The sequence below is a fragment of the Archocentrus centrarchus genome, unplaced genomic scaffold (assembly GCF_007364275.1).
Source record: "Archocentrus centrarchus isolate MPI-CPG fArcCen1 unplaced genomic scaffold, fArcCen1 scaffold_52_ctg1, whole genome shotgun sequence".
NCBI classification, from domain to species: domain Eukaryota; kingdom Metazoa; phylum Chordata; class Actinopteri; order Cichliformes; family Cichlidae; genus Archocentrus; species Archocentrus centrarchus.
This window is the reverse complement of record NW_022060274.1, coordinates 297,038-311,952: the sequence shown is the minus strand read 5'-3', so window position 1 is coordinate 311,952 and position 14,915 is coordinate 297,038. Positions and strand designations below refer to the sequence as shown.

Genomic DNA, 14,915 nt, shown 5'->3' with positions numbered 1-14,915 from the left:
GGGTGCAGAGGTCAGCCCGTCCGTGGCTGCCCCCACCCGCGGAACAGGTACGGGTGCATAGGTCAGCCCGTCCGTGGCTGCCCCCACCCGCGGAACAGGTACGGGTGCAGAGGTCAGCCGGAGCTGAAACTAAAGCTAAGGGAGGCTGTGAGGCTGATGCAGGAGCTAACTGAAGCTGAAGGGGAGCTGGGGTCTCTGAAGAAGGGGCTGCTGCAGGCAGCTGGCGTGGAGGCCTTGAGGCTATTGGCTGTGGCTGCTGACGTGGAGGCTCTGAAGCTAGTGGCTGTGACTGCTGAACCATAACTGCCCCCACCCGAGGAACATGAACGGGAGCAGAAGCAGGCCTGTCCTTAGCCTCTTCCTCCCGCGGAAACAAAACGGGTGCAGGTGCAGAAAGTCCCATAGGAACAATGCTCACAGTCTTTACGCCTCGAGTTTTACCAGAAAATGTTGGTGCATCCACTGACTGCATAATGTCAATAACAAAGTCTTTAATTATGGCAGGCAACGAGTCCAAAAGCCATGGAAAACTTGATACCAATCCACATAAACTCTGTGAAATGGCTTGCTTGTTCCCCTCCCTTAGCCATTCTTCACATAGATCACACACATAGTCAGAAATGTCCTGCTTCATTTTTTTATCACCTGAAGTCTCAGGAGGGGCATGCAAAAATGTCTTTGGCTGGCATTAAGGCAGAATTATCCATAAACTGCAGAGACCTCCCAGCGACGCCAAGCTGGGGCTGTGCAGTGGTACCAGGCTGAGGGTGTGCAGAAATGTCAGAGGCAGCAGCCGGTGGCTGCTTCCGTCGCCGCCGTGAGCTGCGCTTCCGTCTGCCCGAATGAAGCGGAAGCGTAGCGGCAGCAGGCTCCTCTTCCCCATCCCACATCCGTGCCAGGAAAGCGGCGGGAGAAGAGTAGGCTTTCCTGGCGGGAGAAGAGTAGGCTTTCCTGGCGACAGCTGCGGTGGGGAAGCTTGGGCTGGAGGCGAAGGCGAGATGCGGCGACGCTGAGGCTTCTTCCTCCAGCCAGGTCCTCCCAGGGCCAGGCGAGTGCCGATGTACTGCGGCTTGTTCTTCGAAATGAGCCGCGGTTCCCATGTTAACACCCCCGGCCCGAATAACTCGCGGTCCGCGGGGTCCATACTGGGTTCAGGTCCTACTGTCACGGCTGTGTGCGGGCAAGGCAGGGAGGACCCCAGTGCAGGACACGGTGAGAGTCAGTTTGGAGGGAAGTTTATTTGAAAACCCAAATCATCACCAAAAAGTAAACTCGAAACTCAAAAGCAGGAACTAAAAACTCGAAAGCAGGAACTAAGAACTCGAAGGACGAAACACAGGCAAAACTGACGAGGACCTGAACACTGAACTAAACAACACTGAGACTTGAATACACAAAGGAAACGAGGGGTGAGGGGAAACAACTGGGAACAACAGGTGAAATGAATGAGACTAATGACAAAAGGGGAAGCAAAACTAAACACAAAGCACAAGGAACACGAGACTGTCAAAATAAAACAGGAACTGACTTAACATAAATACTAACCTAAACACAGAAAACTTAAGGCAACATTACAAAACAAAACAAAGGAAACCAAACCGCACACTCAAATAACAGAGAAACTGAAAGCAACACCAAGAAAACAACCTGAAAAGTACAACAAAAGAAAGCTACACAAAATAATTTAAAACGCTGGGCCACCGGCCCAGGATCATGACAATATTCTCAGGGCGGGGACCTGATAAATAAATATCTGTTGATAAATATTGCAATTGTATAGCAAATAGTTTATATTACACAAGGGTTTGAGGTATTGCAGAAGGAGAATATTGCACTAATTTCTGAGGGGAAAGGCATTTGTACAGTTCAGTTTTTGTTGCTCTGTGATTGTTTTATGGGATGAAGGAGCTGGTGAGTTAATGTGATGTGTTTAGGAGTCTGATAGGCCATGGATAAAAACTGTTTTTCAGCCTGTTGGTTCTGCATTTCTGGAACCTGAACCATTTGCCTGATGGCAGATGGTTGAACAGTACATGGCTGGGATGAGTGGTGTCTATAGAAATTTCCTGGCTCGGCAAAGCTGTCTTCACCCATCTTCACAACCTGTGAGTGGTTGGTCAGAGAGTCCTTGATCCAGGAACAGATTTAGGGGGAGAAGTTTAGGGTGCCCAGCTTCTCTTGGTGTTGGGAATCTAACATTCTTCTTAAAAGCAATCATGCTCTGTTTGAAATTCATGGCATTGCACAAATGGATTGAGATTCTTTTCAGGATTATAAGACAGTCACCTTATCCAGAAATGTAAAACCTAATTTACTTCAGATTCCCACAGTAAATCCATAGAAGTGTATGATTGAATGTGAGTATTTTACGTAAGGTAGACCCTTTGTCTATCCCCTTATGGTCTGTGAGAAAATTAGAAATATTGAAATTCATTCATCTCCCTGTTAGTCATGTTTTAAGATTTCTATATTGTTCATTTAGAGCTGAATTTTTCTCTCTTTCTGTGTCAGGTTGAACATCCTGCTGGGCGGTATGACACCTCTGTACTTCCACATTGTCAACATGTGTTTGCACTGCGCCGTAACCTGCCTGCTCATGTACACATGTCAGCGCTGTGTGTTTGAAAACAATCGCCTGGCCTTCATCACAGCGCTTCTCTTCGCTGTGCATCCTATCCACACCGAGGCTGTGAGTATACATATACAGCCACAAGCTGGGCCTGTGCTACATCATCAGCTTAAGATACCCAGGGGTGGCATTCACAGTGTCTGACCAATGACAGGGATTAGTGTACTGGCAGCTGAGCCTGATTTTATAAAGGAAGAGTAAAATAATATTAGAAAAATATGAATGGGTTACACACATAATATTGAATAAAAGTAACACAGCTGCTGCAGATAAATCAGTGATGTGAGAGAAAATGTACTGTGCATAAGTTTAGTGTTAAAAGTGATGCATGAATGGTGACTAAAGCAGCGGATTCGTGGCTTTCCTCCAAAGTTTCTCAACTTCCAGAGACCATTTGATTTTTCGATAGGACAAACTTTTCTGTAATTAAGGTAATGCAAAGAGCACTGTGCAAATGTGTTGGCATGATATGCTTGGTATCAAAGGTTGTTAAAGGGGGTTAAATGGTGCTTTGGTGATGAAACAGTGTTAAAGGGTTAATAAAGTGTAGCCTATTTGACGGCAGGAAGAAAAGACAGCAAAAATGCCAATAGTATGAGTTAACAGACTTATCAATATCACAACTTTATAATTAAGACATGAGAGAATCTAATGGGTAATAATCAAGTATGTTCTTGAGAGGCTGGTCCTCTCACATCTGAGGACCAGGATGAGGAGACACATAGACCCCTGTCAAGTGAGTTGAGATCTTGATTGCCCGCTAGCCTAAGCTTGGTGCTGAATGTACAATCATAATTCAAATTTATAGAACTGTTAGAGAATGAAGTATATGATTTACGATCAAATGATGTGTGTAATTGTAACAGAAATAATGGTTGAAGCAGTGTGTTGAGGAAGTTGTGCAATCGTGAGCCAAGGGTGAAAAGAGGAACTTGGAACGGGTTGCCTGGAGACATGCAGAGCAAAGTTAGAAACATGTTCAGACATGTCCCAGGAATGGAAAGTACTTAAAATCTCATATTAAATAAGAAATGAAGTAATGTCTGGGTTAAACACCCTATAAAGGAGATAAGGAATGGGGTGATAATTTGTAATGATGATGTATGAAAACTAGGATGTGTCCTAGACTTAAACTATAAAGGACAGTGCACCGAAGCATCGGACGAGAAATTCAGGAGCTTTTTCCCCGCCCCAGGACAGCTCTGCAGAGAGGGCGAGCCCAACCCATCTATTGAATACCAATTCGACTTTGAATAGTTCTGTGTGCTTTCTCCCTGCCGATTCCGGTGAAGATTGGAGGTACTCTTGCTGCAGATTTCCATCTTTTGGACTTTGTGTCAAGTCGCAGTGGATATCTGAGAATCAGCAGAGATTGTAAAGGGGACAGTCAACAGGAGGACAGAACATCTTCCTTTTGGACTTCTCCTTTTTCCCCCCTTCACTGAGGCAGTAACGGACTAGACTTTGGGTGTGGTTGCTTCTGGCCAGGCACCCACTCGAAGTCTTTTCTTCCAAAAGGATTAATGGACAATTGGACATTTTCATTTCCCCCCATTCTTCACCAACTCAGCTCATAAGTATTCCATCTTGATTGAGATCTAGTAAAAATTGATAACTAGGCTCTATGATTGATTTATTGTCATGGTTTGTGTGTGGCCGGAACAGGGAGACCCCAAAAGGCTGGACTCGGAAGAGATGAACTTAGAATGATTTATTGGAAAGGTAATACAAACAACTAAACAGGGCTGGACTGACGCCAGAACTAAACTACGGAATACAGGAGACGGAGAACACATACTAACGGAGGTGGCGACGACAACACGACAAAGAACAGAGGAAAAACTGAGGGCTTAAATACACAGCAGGTAATTGGGGCAAGAGGAAACAGCAGGGAACAACAGGTGAAGCAAATGAAACTAATAACAGGGGGAGCAAAACTAAACACAAAGCACAGGGAACACAAGACTGTCAAAATAATACAGGAAGTGGCTAACAAAGAACACGCAGACTTAACACAGGGGGCTGGCACACAGACACGGGACAGAGATGCAGACTAGTCACAACACTAGGAATAAAACTCAACATGAAAACACAGGAGGTCAGGGTCAAGACATAATGACAAAACAGACAAGACCAAGGAAGCAGGGGAGACAGGGACAAAGGGAACAAGAGTATCAAAATAAACTGAAAATAACAAAACTCAGGGAAAGCAAAACTAAAAACAAAATGCTGGGCAGACTGCCCAGGACCATGACATTTATATTGATTCTGAATACTGAATTTTAAGTTGATTACTGAATTTTATGGATTGATTAAGAATTGATTTTGAGCTAATTGCAATCTGCTTGAGCTGAAACCTGCAAAATAAAATTGACTCTAAAAAGTCAGTATAAGTCCTCCGAGAATTATTTCCCCTATTAACGGTACACTTAGTCTCATGCTATAGTAAAATTCTAGGCAAGTTAAGCTCCAACACCTGGCTCTGTTTTGGTCACACTAGTCTTGAATCCACTTAAAAATTACTTATGTCCCAAAGGGTTTCTGCCTAGCCTTTAAATAATTCCTGGCTCATTTCCAAGTGCACAGATCGATAAGGGGTTAGCCACTACAACTAACGGGACTGTACTTCGGGGTCAGCTGTGTAAGCCTTCCTGACTGGTGGCATTGGAGTGCAGAGGAAGCCGGGCAGACGTTAGGATTATCAGTGGTAAGAAGCCAGGCGAGCCACCCTGCTACAGCTTTAAGTAGTGTTATACCGAATCAGTTGGGTAATACTCCGCTGACGTGTAGCCAGGACCCTATGAAATGGAGAGGCTGTCACAGAAATACCTGTGGGATCTAACACACCCTACAGTATGCATACCAGTAAAACATAGGAGTAGAAGACACCTTCATCTACGTGCTGCAGAGGACGTACTGCCACTTGGACTCCTTGGCTGCGACCATAAGGATTATGTTTTTCAACTTCACAAGTGCCTTCAACACAATCCAACCACAGCTGCTTGGAGAGGAGTCAAGGATTATGCAGGTAGAGTCAGGCCTGGTCACCTGGACCTTACCTGCAGGCCACAATATGTTTGCCTGAGTAACTGTGTCCCCGGTAAGCTGCTGACTAATACAGGGGCTCTACAAGGGTCTGTCCTGTCCCCCTTCTTCTTCACAATCTACTGTACACATTCCAGTACAACTCTGACACCTGTTTTCTTCAGAAATTCTCAGATGACTCAACGATCTCGGGTTGTATCAGTGAAGGACGGGAAGAGGAATACAGGAGCACGATCAGGGACTTTGTAGACTGGTGCAACTTCAACTGCCTTCAGCTAAATATCAGTAAAAAAACAAGTAGATAGTAAGTGACTTTAGGTGAAAGAGGCCCACACTGATTCCAGTTACCATCCATATAGCACCAAATCACACCCATCTATAATAGTTACAGAGAAGACCCAATAGTTAAAACGACCCCCTATGAGCAGCACTTGGTGACAGTGGGAAGGAAAAACTCCCTTTTAACAGGAAGAAACCTCCAGCAGAACCAGGCTCAGGGAGGGGCAGTCATCTGCTGCCACCGGTTGGGGCTGAGGGGAGAGACAGGATAAAAGACAGATTGTGGAAGAATAGAATAGAACTTTATTGTCATTATACATACAATGAAATTAATTATTATACAACGAATTATATAACGACATTCCATCATAATATAACGAAATTGCATTCAGAACAACCATCCAGAGAAGAACAGACAAGACTAACATAGGGGAGATGGGTGTCCGGAGCCGCTGCCACACTGGTGTCGCCGCTACAATCAGTCCCCAGAAAAAGGAAACAAACACACATCATGGGGTAGTTAGGTTAAAAAAAGTAATCTGGTACGGTGCTCAAGAATAGCAGGGTCAAAAAACCACCTTAGCAAAGCATATTTGCACATTTAAAGCCAGGATAGCAATATGGTAGGGTAGGGAGGGTGGGAGGGGATGCAGACGGAGACGAAAGGGTCAGGGCATTGTGGAGCCAGATGCCAGCTCCTAACCAAAACAGTTCGCTGATAGTGATGGAAGTTCATCAGCAGCTGTGGTACACCAGATCCAGCTCACATAATCACAGAGTGGGCTGAGGGGAAGAGCGACCATCACACATTGTCCCGGAGAGATATGATTACCAGCCCAAGGCCGACTGAGAGATCCAGAGATTAATAATAACTAATGATTAAATGCAGAGTGAAGTATAAACAGAAAGAAAAGAGGTGAATGCAAAGAAATACGGTGATATTCTCTTTTCATCTGTTCATTTTAGCCAACTACTCCCTCAAATGGTGGTGTGGGTACATTAGATTAAATGTCAGGTTTTCCCTTACAGACCAAGATCAAAAAAAAAAACTGCTGGAAGTTATTTTTTCCCCCCTAAATGTCATTCAGTGTTTTCAGGAATATGATTTGCCTATGGATGTTCACAGGAGGTGGAAACAAACATAAGCAAGGTACTAGGTAAAAGTTTAAAAAGAAAAAAAAAGCCTCATTAAGCCACAGGGGCAGTAAGCTTTGAGAAACATAGCAGGATTCCAAAGCCCTGCTGTCAGTCCTCTGTGTCCTTTGTGTCCTAGTATGTCAACCTAATCATCTCTCACATGCCTTCTGCTATTCAGTACCTCTGCTCTAATTTACATGTGATTGCCCATAGGGTAAAGTTTTCCCTGATCTGACTCTGAGAGGTGGTGAGTCAAGTTGTGTAAGTTGACAATCTATGCAAAGTAGGCAGAGCACATTATTACTCAGCTCACCCACTTTGACAAGTGAGACAACAATAAAGCGCTGAGATGTTCACTACGGGAGCACCTTAGAGAAATTGGAGTTGGAAGGAGCAAAGGGAGAGGGTAGATGAATGGAACAGAGGAGTAATAGCAGTATGGAAAAGAGTTGAGGAAAAAGAGGATGCATAAGAATTGGTAGTGGAGGGTGATGAAAGGAAATGAGAGGCAGGTGAAAAGCAAGTGAGGGAAACATGAATAGAGAGCAGTAGGGGCTGCAGCAGGACAGGGCTCCTACCAGAGAGAGATGCTAAGAAGACAGGAAAGAGCAGAGGGAAGCTCCAGGGGAGAGAGAGAGAGAGAGAGAGAGAGAGAGCACTGCAAAAGTTTTTAAAATTTTTTATTTAACCTTTATTTTAGCAGGAAAATCCCACTGAGACTCTCTTTTACAAGAGAGTGGACAAGACTGGGAGTAATAATAATAAATAAAAAAAAGTTACAGACAACAGGTAACACAGAAGTGAATTAAAATTTGTTGGACTTGAAAATTAAAAACACATCTGTATTTAACCACAATACCCTATCAATTAAGACACATCTGTAACTCAAAGTTTTTATAAATGTTTTTAAAAGCATTTAATAAGACCAGCTCCTTCTGATTCAGATCAGTTTGTAATTTATTCCATGAAGGTGGAGCAGTAAACCGAAATGTTTTTTCCCAAGCTTTGTCTGGACTTCAGGCACTGCTCATAAGATGTAGTTATGGGAGCGAAGAGAGTATCCACCTGTGGATTTCTGATGGATATATGATAAAAGATGTGAAGGTAGCAGACCCAGAACAGTCCTGTGTATAAGAATATACCAGTGATTCAGTCTGCAAGTGGACAAGGAAGACCATCCAATCCGGGCATACAACATACAATGATGTGTCAAGGTTTAAAAACTGGTGATGAAACACAGAGCTCCATGGTAGACAGAGTCCAGTGACTAACCACTGAGAAGCTGCATGCATGTATAAGACATTGCCATAGTCTAGTACTGGCATAAAAGTAGCTGCAACAAGTCTCTTTTTTGCCTCAAAAGAGAAGTGAGACTTGATTCTTAAATAAAAACCCAACTTTGAGTCTAACAAGTTGCTGAATACAGTACCAGCCAAAAATTTGGACACACTCATGGAAAATGCCTTGAAAAGTGGTGATTGCTGGATCATCAGATAACTTAGCATTTAAATTGGAGAGCAATATTAGCTTGGATTTATCTGCATTTGAAATAAGCTTTAAACTATTCACATTTCTCTGAACAAAGTGAAAGGCTAATTGTAAGGGACTGAGTGCTTTGCTCAGGGTAGGAGCAGCACAATAAATAACAGTATCATCACCATAAAAGTGAAACCTTGCATGTGGCAAAATATGATCTAATCAATTTATATAAATAACTAGAAAAAAAAAGCATTCCATCCCAAAAATAATGTGAATAATGACTAAATAATAATTGAAAAGTACTGGACCAAGTACTGACCCTTGAGGCACACCTTTGCTTACAGGTGCTGGTCATAAAATTAGAATATCATGAAAAAGTTGATTTATTTCAGTAATTCCATTCAAAAAGTGAAACTTGTATAATATATTCATTCATTACACACAGACTGATATATTTCAAATATTTGTTTCTTTTAATTTTGATGATTATAACTGACAACTAATGAAAACCCCAAATTATGTTGAGAGAGTTTGAGGTTAACCCTTCAGCTTGAACACACTGAGATTTGTTTGACAGAATTTCCAAACCAGCCTACTGATCTGACAGTCCTTTGCTAATAAACCTCTGCCTCATAATGTTGTGATCAATAGTGTCAAGTGCTTTTGACAGACTCATAAATAGGGCTGCACAGTGCTGTCTGTTATCTAAAAAAGTCAATAAAATATTTTACTACTTGTAGTGCTGCTGTAGTAGAACTGTGCTGTTGTCGAAAACATGGTTGAAAATAAGATAAAATATTAAAAATTCTCTTAATTGTTCACTCACCAAGGACTCCAGAACCTTGGCCAATGCAGACAGTTTAGAGATGGGCCTGTAATTGTTTACTTCTGTCCGGCCACCCTCTTTAAACAATGGGACCACATAGGCAGATTTCCACATGGACAGGATTGTCGTAAGTGGATTGTATGCTCAAGCTTAACTTAAAAAGTTGAGCTTTATTAAGGTTATTTGATGTTTCAATTTAAGAAGTGTTGAGCTTTTGCATGTCTGATGGCAACTGTTGTAATAGTTCTCAGTTTTCTATAAGTGAGCCAATCAGTGTCCAAAATGGTTTTCCATGCTTTGGTCCAAGCCTTATTGCGCTCTCAGAATAATTCTGACAAATTAGGAGTAGACCATGCATTGTTAAGGCCTTTTACCCTAAATCTCTTGAATGAAGCCTGCCTGTCAACTATTTTAACAAAACTGTCATTTAAAAATGTCTGTGTAGATTGTCAGTCATTCAGGTCATAGTAGTCTCTGGAGTTTGAAAAAAGGCAACTGGACTTCTTTTCATTTCTTGAAGATGTTTCACCTCTCATCCCAAAGGCTTCTTCAGGTCTCAAACCAAATGGTGGAGAGACCCAGGTATTTAAACCCCTGTGGGCGTTATCCTCTGGAGGTGGTTATGACCCTCTATTGATCATATGCGTAATCACATGTGCCAAGGTGTGAAAGGAGGCATGGGTCATTACAATCAGTGGTTTCAGATGATTCTTCTGTCAGATTAATTCTTTGTCAGAGAAAGAAGAATTTTCTCCAAGCATGACATCCCAGTATACTTTAACCCAAGTCACACCCTAAGGCAAAAACTGGTTCATCCCAAGGACAAATCCCCCCAAACTCAAGACCAGCAATGCAGTGTCTGCTGTCCACTGAAGTGAAAAGTGCTCAGACCTCTACATTGGAGAAACCAAACAGTCTCATAGGCCTCTTTCCCACCAACAGGGTTCCGGAGCCCGTGCCGTAATTTGAACCGTTAGGCGGTTTTCCACTGACAAAACACTCGGTGCTCGGCCGAAAAACAGGTTCAATTCCGGCCCCGCAATCTAGCTGGTCTCGAACCACGAACGCGTGACGAAAGCGGCAGAAGGGCGTGACTTTGCCGTCTCAACATCAAGTTTTCTACCATATTACATGTGTATTACATGAGAAAAGCAAAGCGATTTTCATGGCTGTGAATTGGGTTGGGCTCTAAGGCTGAACTTGCTACTTTGTATCAGTTCATATCACAGATAAAAGGACACAAATGCGTACTTGTCGTCTTGCTCTAATCGCTGTCTGTGTTTCCCTCTGTGCTGCCCACAGATGCTGCAGTAGTTTGGTTTGGACCGTAAAACGTATTTGCAGCACAAAAAAGGGGAACGTGTTCTCCCACGTTTGTGAGCTTCAGCTTCCGTGTCCAGAAGAGGACCCACCCACACTCATACGTAAAGGAGCAGTTCACAGAAACACGGTGGGAACACGGGCCTGTTCTTAAGCGTTTCGCCGGTTCTTTGGGAACAGCATGGGCACTGGCACGCAAACCGGTTCCTTGGCGGTTGGAAAGTAGCAAGAGAGGAGCCACCTCAACAGGTATACTCAGCAGTACATCTGCATCTGAAAGAGTAAGGTCACTCTTTTGAGGATGCCAATGTTCACATTTTGGACAGGGAAGACAGATGGTTTGAAAGAGGAGTAAAAGAAGCATCTATGTCCACTGTGAGCAACCATCATTGAACAGACACTGCACGAAAAGAGGCATATTCGTCCCCGTATACTGACGTGGGCGCCGCTAGTAAATGGCAGCTTTCGTCAGCATATGGGGCAGCGCATTTTCGTTCGCCTGAGACGGATATGGTTGTTTACGTACCACCAGAAGCAGCGGGGGGGTAGAGGTACAGGGGAGCCAGCAGGTGTTAATGACTACTTTACATATGAATAGCAGCACTGCAAGCCGAAGCAGCAGCAACAGACCCATGTGGCTTCTCTGTCATTGGATGAAAAAAATGACATAACAATTCATCATTCACATGTGATTGGCTGCTAGATCTGTCCCCCAATAGCCTTTATAAAGACAGGCCTGGGTACCTCCAGCAGCTGTTGACACAGAGCACACATTAAGTCATTATGAAACTATATGAAATATTGTGAAAAATCAGGAAACTACACTGAAAGTTTGAGTCTCTTGACTTTGAATGCACCCCATAGCAGATAAGACCCTGAATGCAAAAAAAAAAAAAATTAATCAGCCCATCTTTGTCATCAAAAACAATGGTTATGTGACAAAGTACCAACTCCTGTGCATCCTGTGAATAAAACACAAATGAACAAGTACTTTGAAAAAATTTAACATTGATAAAAGTACTTCAGTGATTTTGGTCATTAACCCTTGAGGCACCTTTAAACTGATTATACACTTTTTATCTTTAGGTCCCAAAATGTTACAGCTGCTGAAACTATAAACATTCAATGTTAATTATTTTCACCTTCACTGCATCACCTTTTTTATGTACATTTTGGGTTGTTCAAAAGAAGCCAGATTTTATATAAAGTAAAAAAAAACAATAAGTAATATTTTCCAAAAATAAAACTGCATTTACAAGCTAACTACACAAATACAGCAGACCAAAAATACAATCCAACACGTCTTACCGGCTTCCTTCTTGCACGACACCGGCAGGATTTTTAATGCCTGCCGCCTTTTCCTGAACGTGAGGCTGAGTGTATCGGAAGTTGCGGCGGACCTTCTGTAGGTTAAACAAGAAGCTGGAAAACATTTTTGTATATTGTAAATAAAGAGTGTAAACACAGTGCATACATAAGCATATCCAGGCAAAAAACACACAAACAAACAACTCCAATAGATACTTACACACAATTATATCACTGTCCACGCATTAGGAACACTCACACTCGCGTTGTGAGGTGAACACAGTCTGTGAAAAATAAAGGTGAAAATAAATAACAGTAGAAACATTTTAAGTTCTTCTCTCCTCCACACATTGAATACTGCGTGCTTTGTTTCTGATTCTTACCTCTGCAGAGGATCACCGGCTTTTATTGGATTCAGAGTTGTGCAGGCCCCGAACTGCTTCCTATAAGATGAAATGAAATAAAAATAAGGAACCAAATCACAATACGTCTGTCAGCTTACTGTGACCATTCCGCCACTCTTAGTATTTTTGTTTTAGAAACGACCAAGTCTTACCGCGGTTTTCAGATTGTGCTGCCGTCTTTTCCCCTTGAGTCCTTCTGTAGGTGAGTCTTTGTTAGATTCCATAGCATCGAGTCGCTACACAATAGATGCCATCTTGTCTTTCAGTTGTGCTAGTAGAAACTTGAATAACTGAGGAGATAACCCACTCATTACAGCCAGCAGTGTCTTCTCGTCTGCAGCGGGGCTGGTTGAAGCTGGCCGGTAGAGAGGCCCTCTTTCACGAGGAGCTTCTGGGGTGTTGAAAATACAGACGACGTCCTCCATTGTCGTACCAAAAAAGCAGCGTAGACAAAGAACGCCATCCAGTTTGAACAGAAGAGAACGACCGCACTGATTTCCTCTGTTCTTGCGAGACCTTCAGCATGATCCCGCACGTGATCTGTATTGTCCAATCACAGGCGAGGAAGCTGCCACACGGAATTCAATTCATTTAATTTCAGTTCAATTCAATTTTATTTATATAGCGCCAAATCACAACAAACAGTCGCCTCAAGGCGCTTTGTATTGTGGGTAAAGACCCTACTGTCATGTCCTGGGCTGTTTGCCCAGCGTTTTGTGTTAATAGTTTATTTCCTGAGTTTGTCCTCCCTGTATGTTTGTCATGTTCCCAGTGTTGTGACTCGTCTGCGTGTTCCTTGGTTGTTCACTTCCTGTTTTATTCTTGCCAGTGTGATTTCCTTGTGCTTTGTGTTCAGCTTTGCTTCCCCTGTGTAATTAGTTTCATTTGCCTCACCTGTTGTTCCCTGCTGTTTCCTCTTGCCCTGATTACCCATTGTGTATTTAAGCCCTCAGTTTTCATTTGTCCTCTGTCGCGTCGTTGATGTTTTGTGCCCGCATGTTCCTGTGTTCCCTGTGCCTGCCCTTCGTCTCCCTGTGCCTCCGTTCCAAGGTTTTTGTATTTTGTGTTTCCCCGGTGAAATAAATCCCCTTTTAAGTTATGTTTGCTTCTGGAGTCCTTCATGTTGGTCCTTCCTCGTCCGTTTCCTCCCCGGCCATGACACCTACAATAATACAGAGAAAACCCAACAGTCAAAACGACCCCCTATGAGCAGGAAGATGTGTTGTACACACATCCACTGTCTGTTTAAGCAGGACAACTGAGAAGGTGACTGTTGCACTAAAATTAAAATTTTTTTTTTTTTTTTTTTTTACATTTTTCTCATGAAGGTTTTGCTGATGTCTCTTATGTACATCCATGTATAGCAAAATAAAAATTTATATGTTTTATATGTTTATATGTTTTCTTATTATATCTGCCTTGGTAGTCTTTAATGTCATTAATGCATGTGAACATTCACTGAACGTTTATGGCAGCGTTCATGGGATGTTGTCTGAATGTTCAATGCTAGCTGGGAAGCCACTGCACAGAAGAGGATGATGGTGTGACAGACTTTTTGTTACAGTGAATTAGACTGAAAACTGAGTATGCTTTTCAATGAAAATAATGCTTGTGGTGTCACCAAAATCAAGTTATAGCCTTTGTTTATCTCCCTCAGTCCACTAAAGTTCAGGGTTCACAAAAAACTCCATGACAAAGGCTCACAAGACAGAAGCTCACAGACAGAAGCTCACAGCTTTATTGGAAAAAGGGACAAAGGCTGAAAACGTCCAAAAGTATATTTCCAATTAGATAATTCAAATTTATAAATTAGAATGATTTCTTCTGAGTTTAGTCTTGTTTGAATTTGTATAATAATTTATGTGTAGTCACATTGTAATGGAAAAAGGCTTAAAAGATGATAATGTAAATTTGATTATATATATATATCTCAAAATAAAAATATGCTGCTTACAACTCTTGGGAGGGGTAGATCACTGGTGAGTACTGGTGACCACTGGTGAGTACTTGATTTGCATTTGTATGACTCACAGAAACCTCCTTTACATATGAAAGCCTGTCCTAGACCTGAGGAGAGGGGGAGCTGAGGGAGCACTGACACAGAGAGTCCACGGCAGTTTCCCTACAGTTTACTGTTCTGACCAAAGCCTCCTGCTGAGAGCCTGAAATCTCAAGGCGTGCGGCAATATAACATGCCAGAAACTGTTGAAAACCCCACTTTTCATGCAGTGAGAGGAGGTGGATTACGTCACCAACTTTCCCCCACTTACAGTGCTGCCCAGAGCTCCCCCATTCACACCTTTGTTCCAGTGACCTCAATAGGCCACATGGAACAATGGAGAGAAGTCCTATACATTAATCCCTCGCCACTTCGCGGTTCGCTTTTCGCGGACTCGCGGTTTCCCGGGTTTTCTATCAATATTAGTGTAAAATACTTATTGCGGTATTTTCGCTGTTTCGCGGGTTTTTGTGGTACTCGTTCTTCATA

The 14,915-nt window shown here is 42.7% G+C and overlaps 1 protein-coding gene across 1 annotated transcript in view; it reads left to right on the top strand.

The window, feature by feature from the left end:
• tmtc1 (transmembrane O-mannosyltransferase targeting cadherins 1) overlaps nt 1–14,915 on the top strand; it is a 174,278-nt gene that overhangs the window by 20,061 nt on the left and 139,302 nt on the right. The window contains exon 2 of the mRNA XM_030725270.1: nt 2,512–2,689. Coding sequence (XP_030581130.1) covers nt 2,512–2,689 — 178 coding nt within the window. The remainder of the gene's footprint in view (nt 1–2,511; nt 2,690–14,915) is intronic.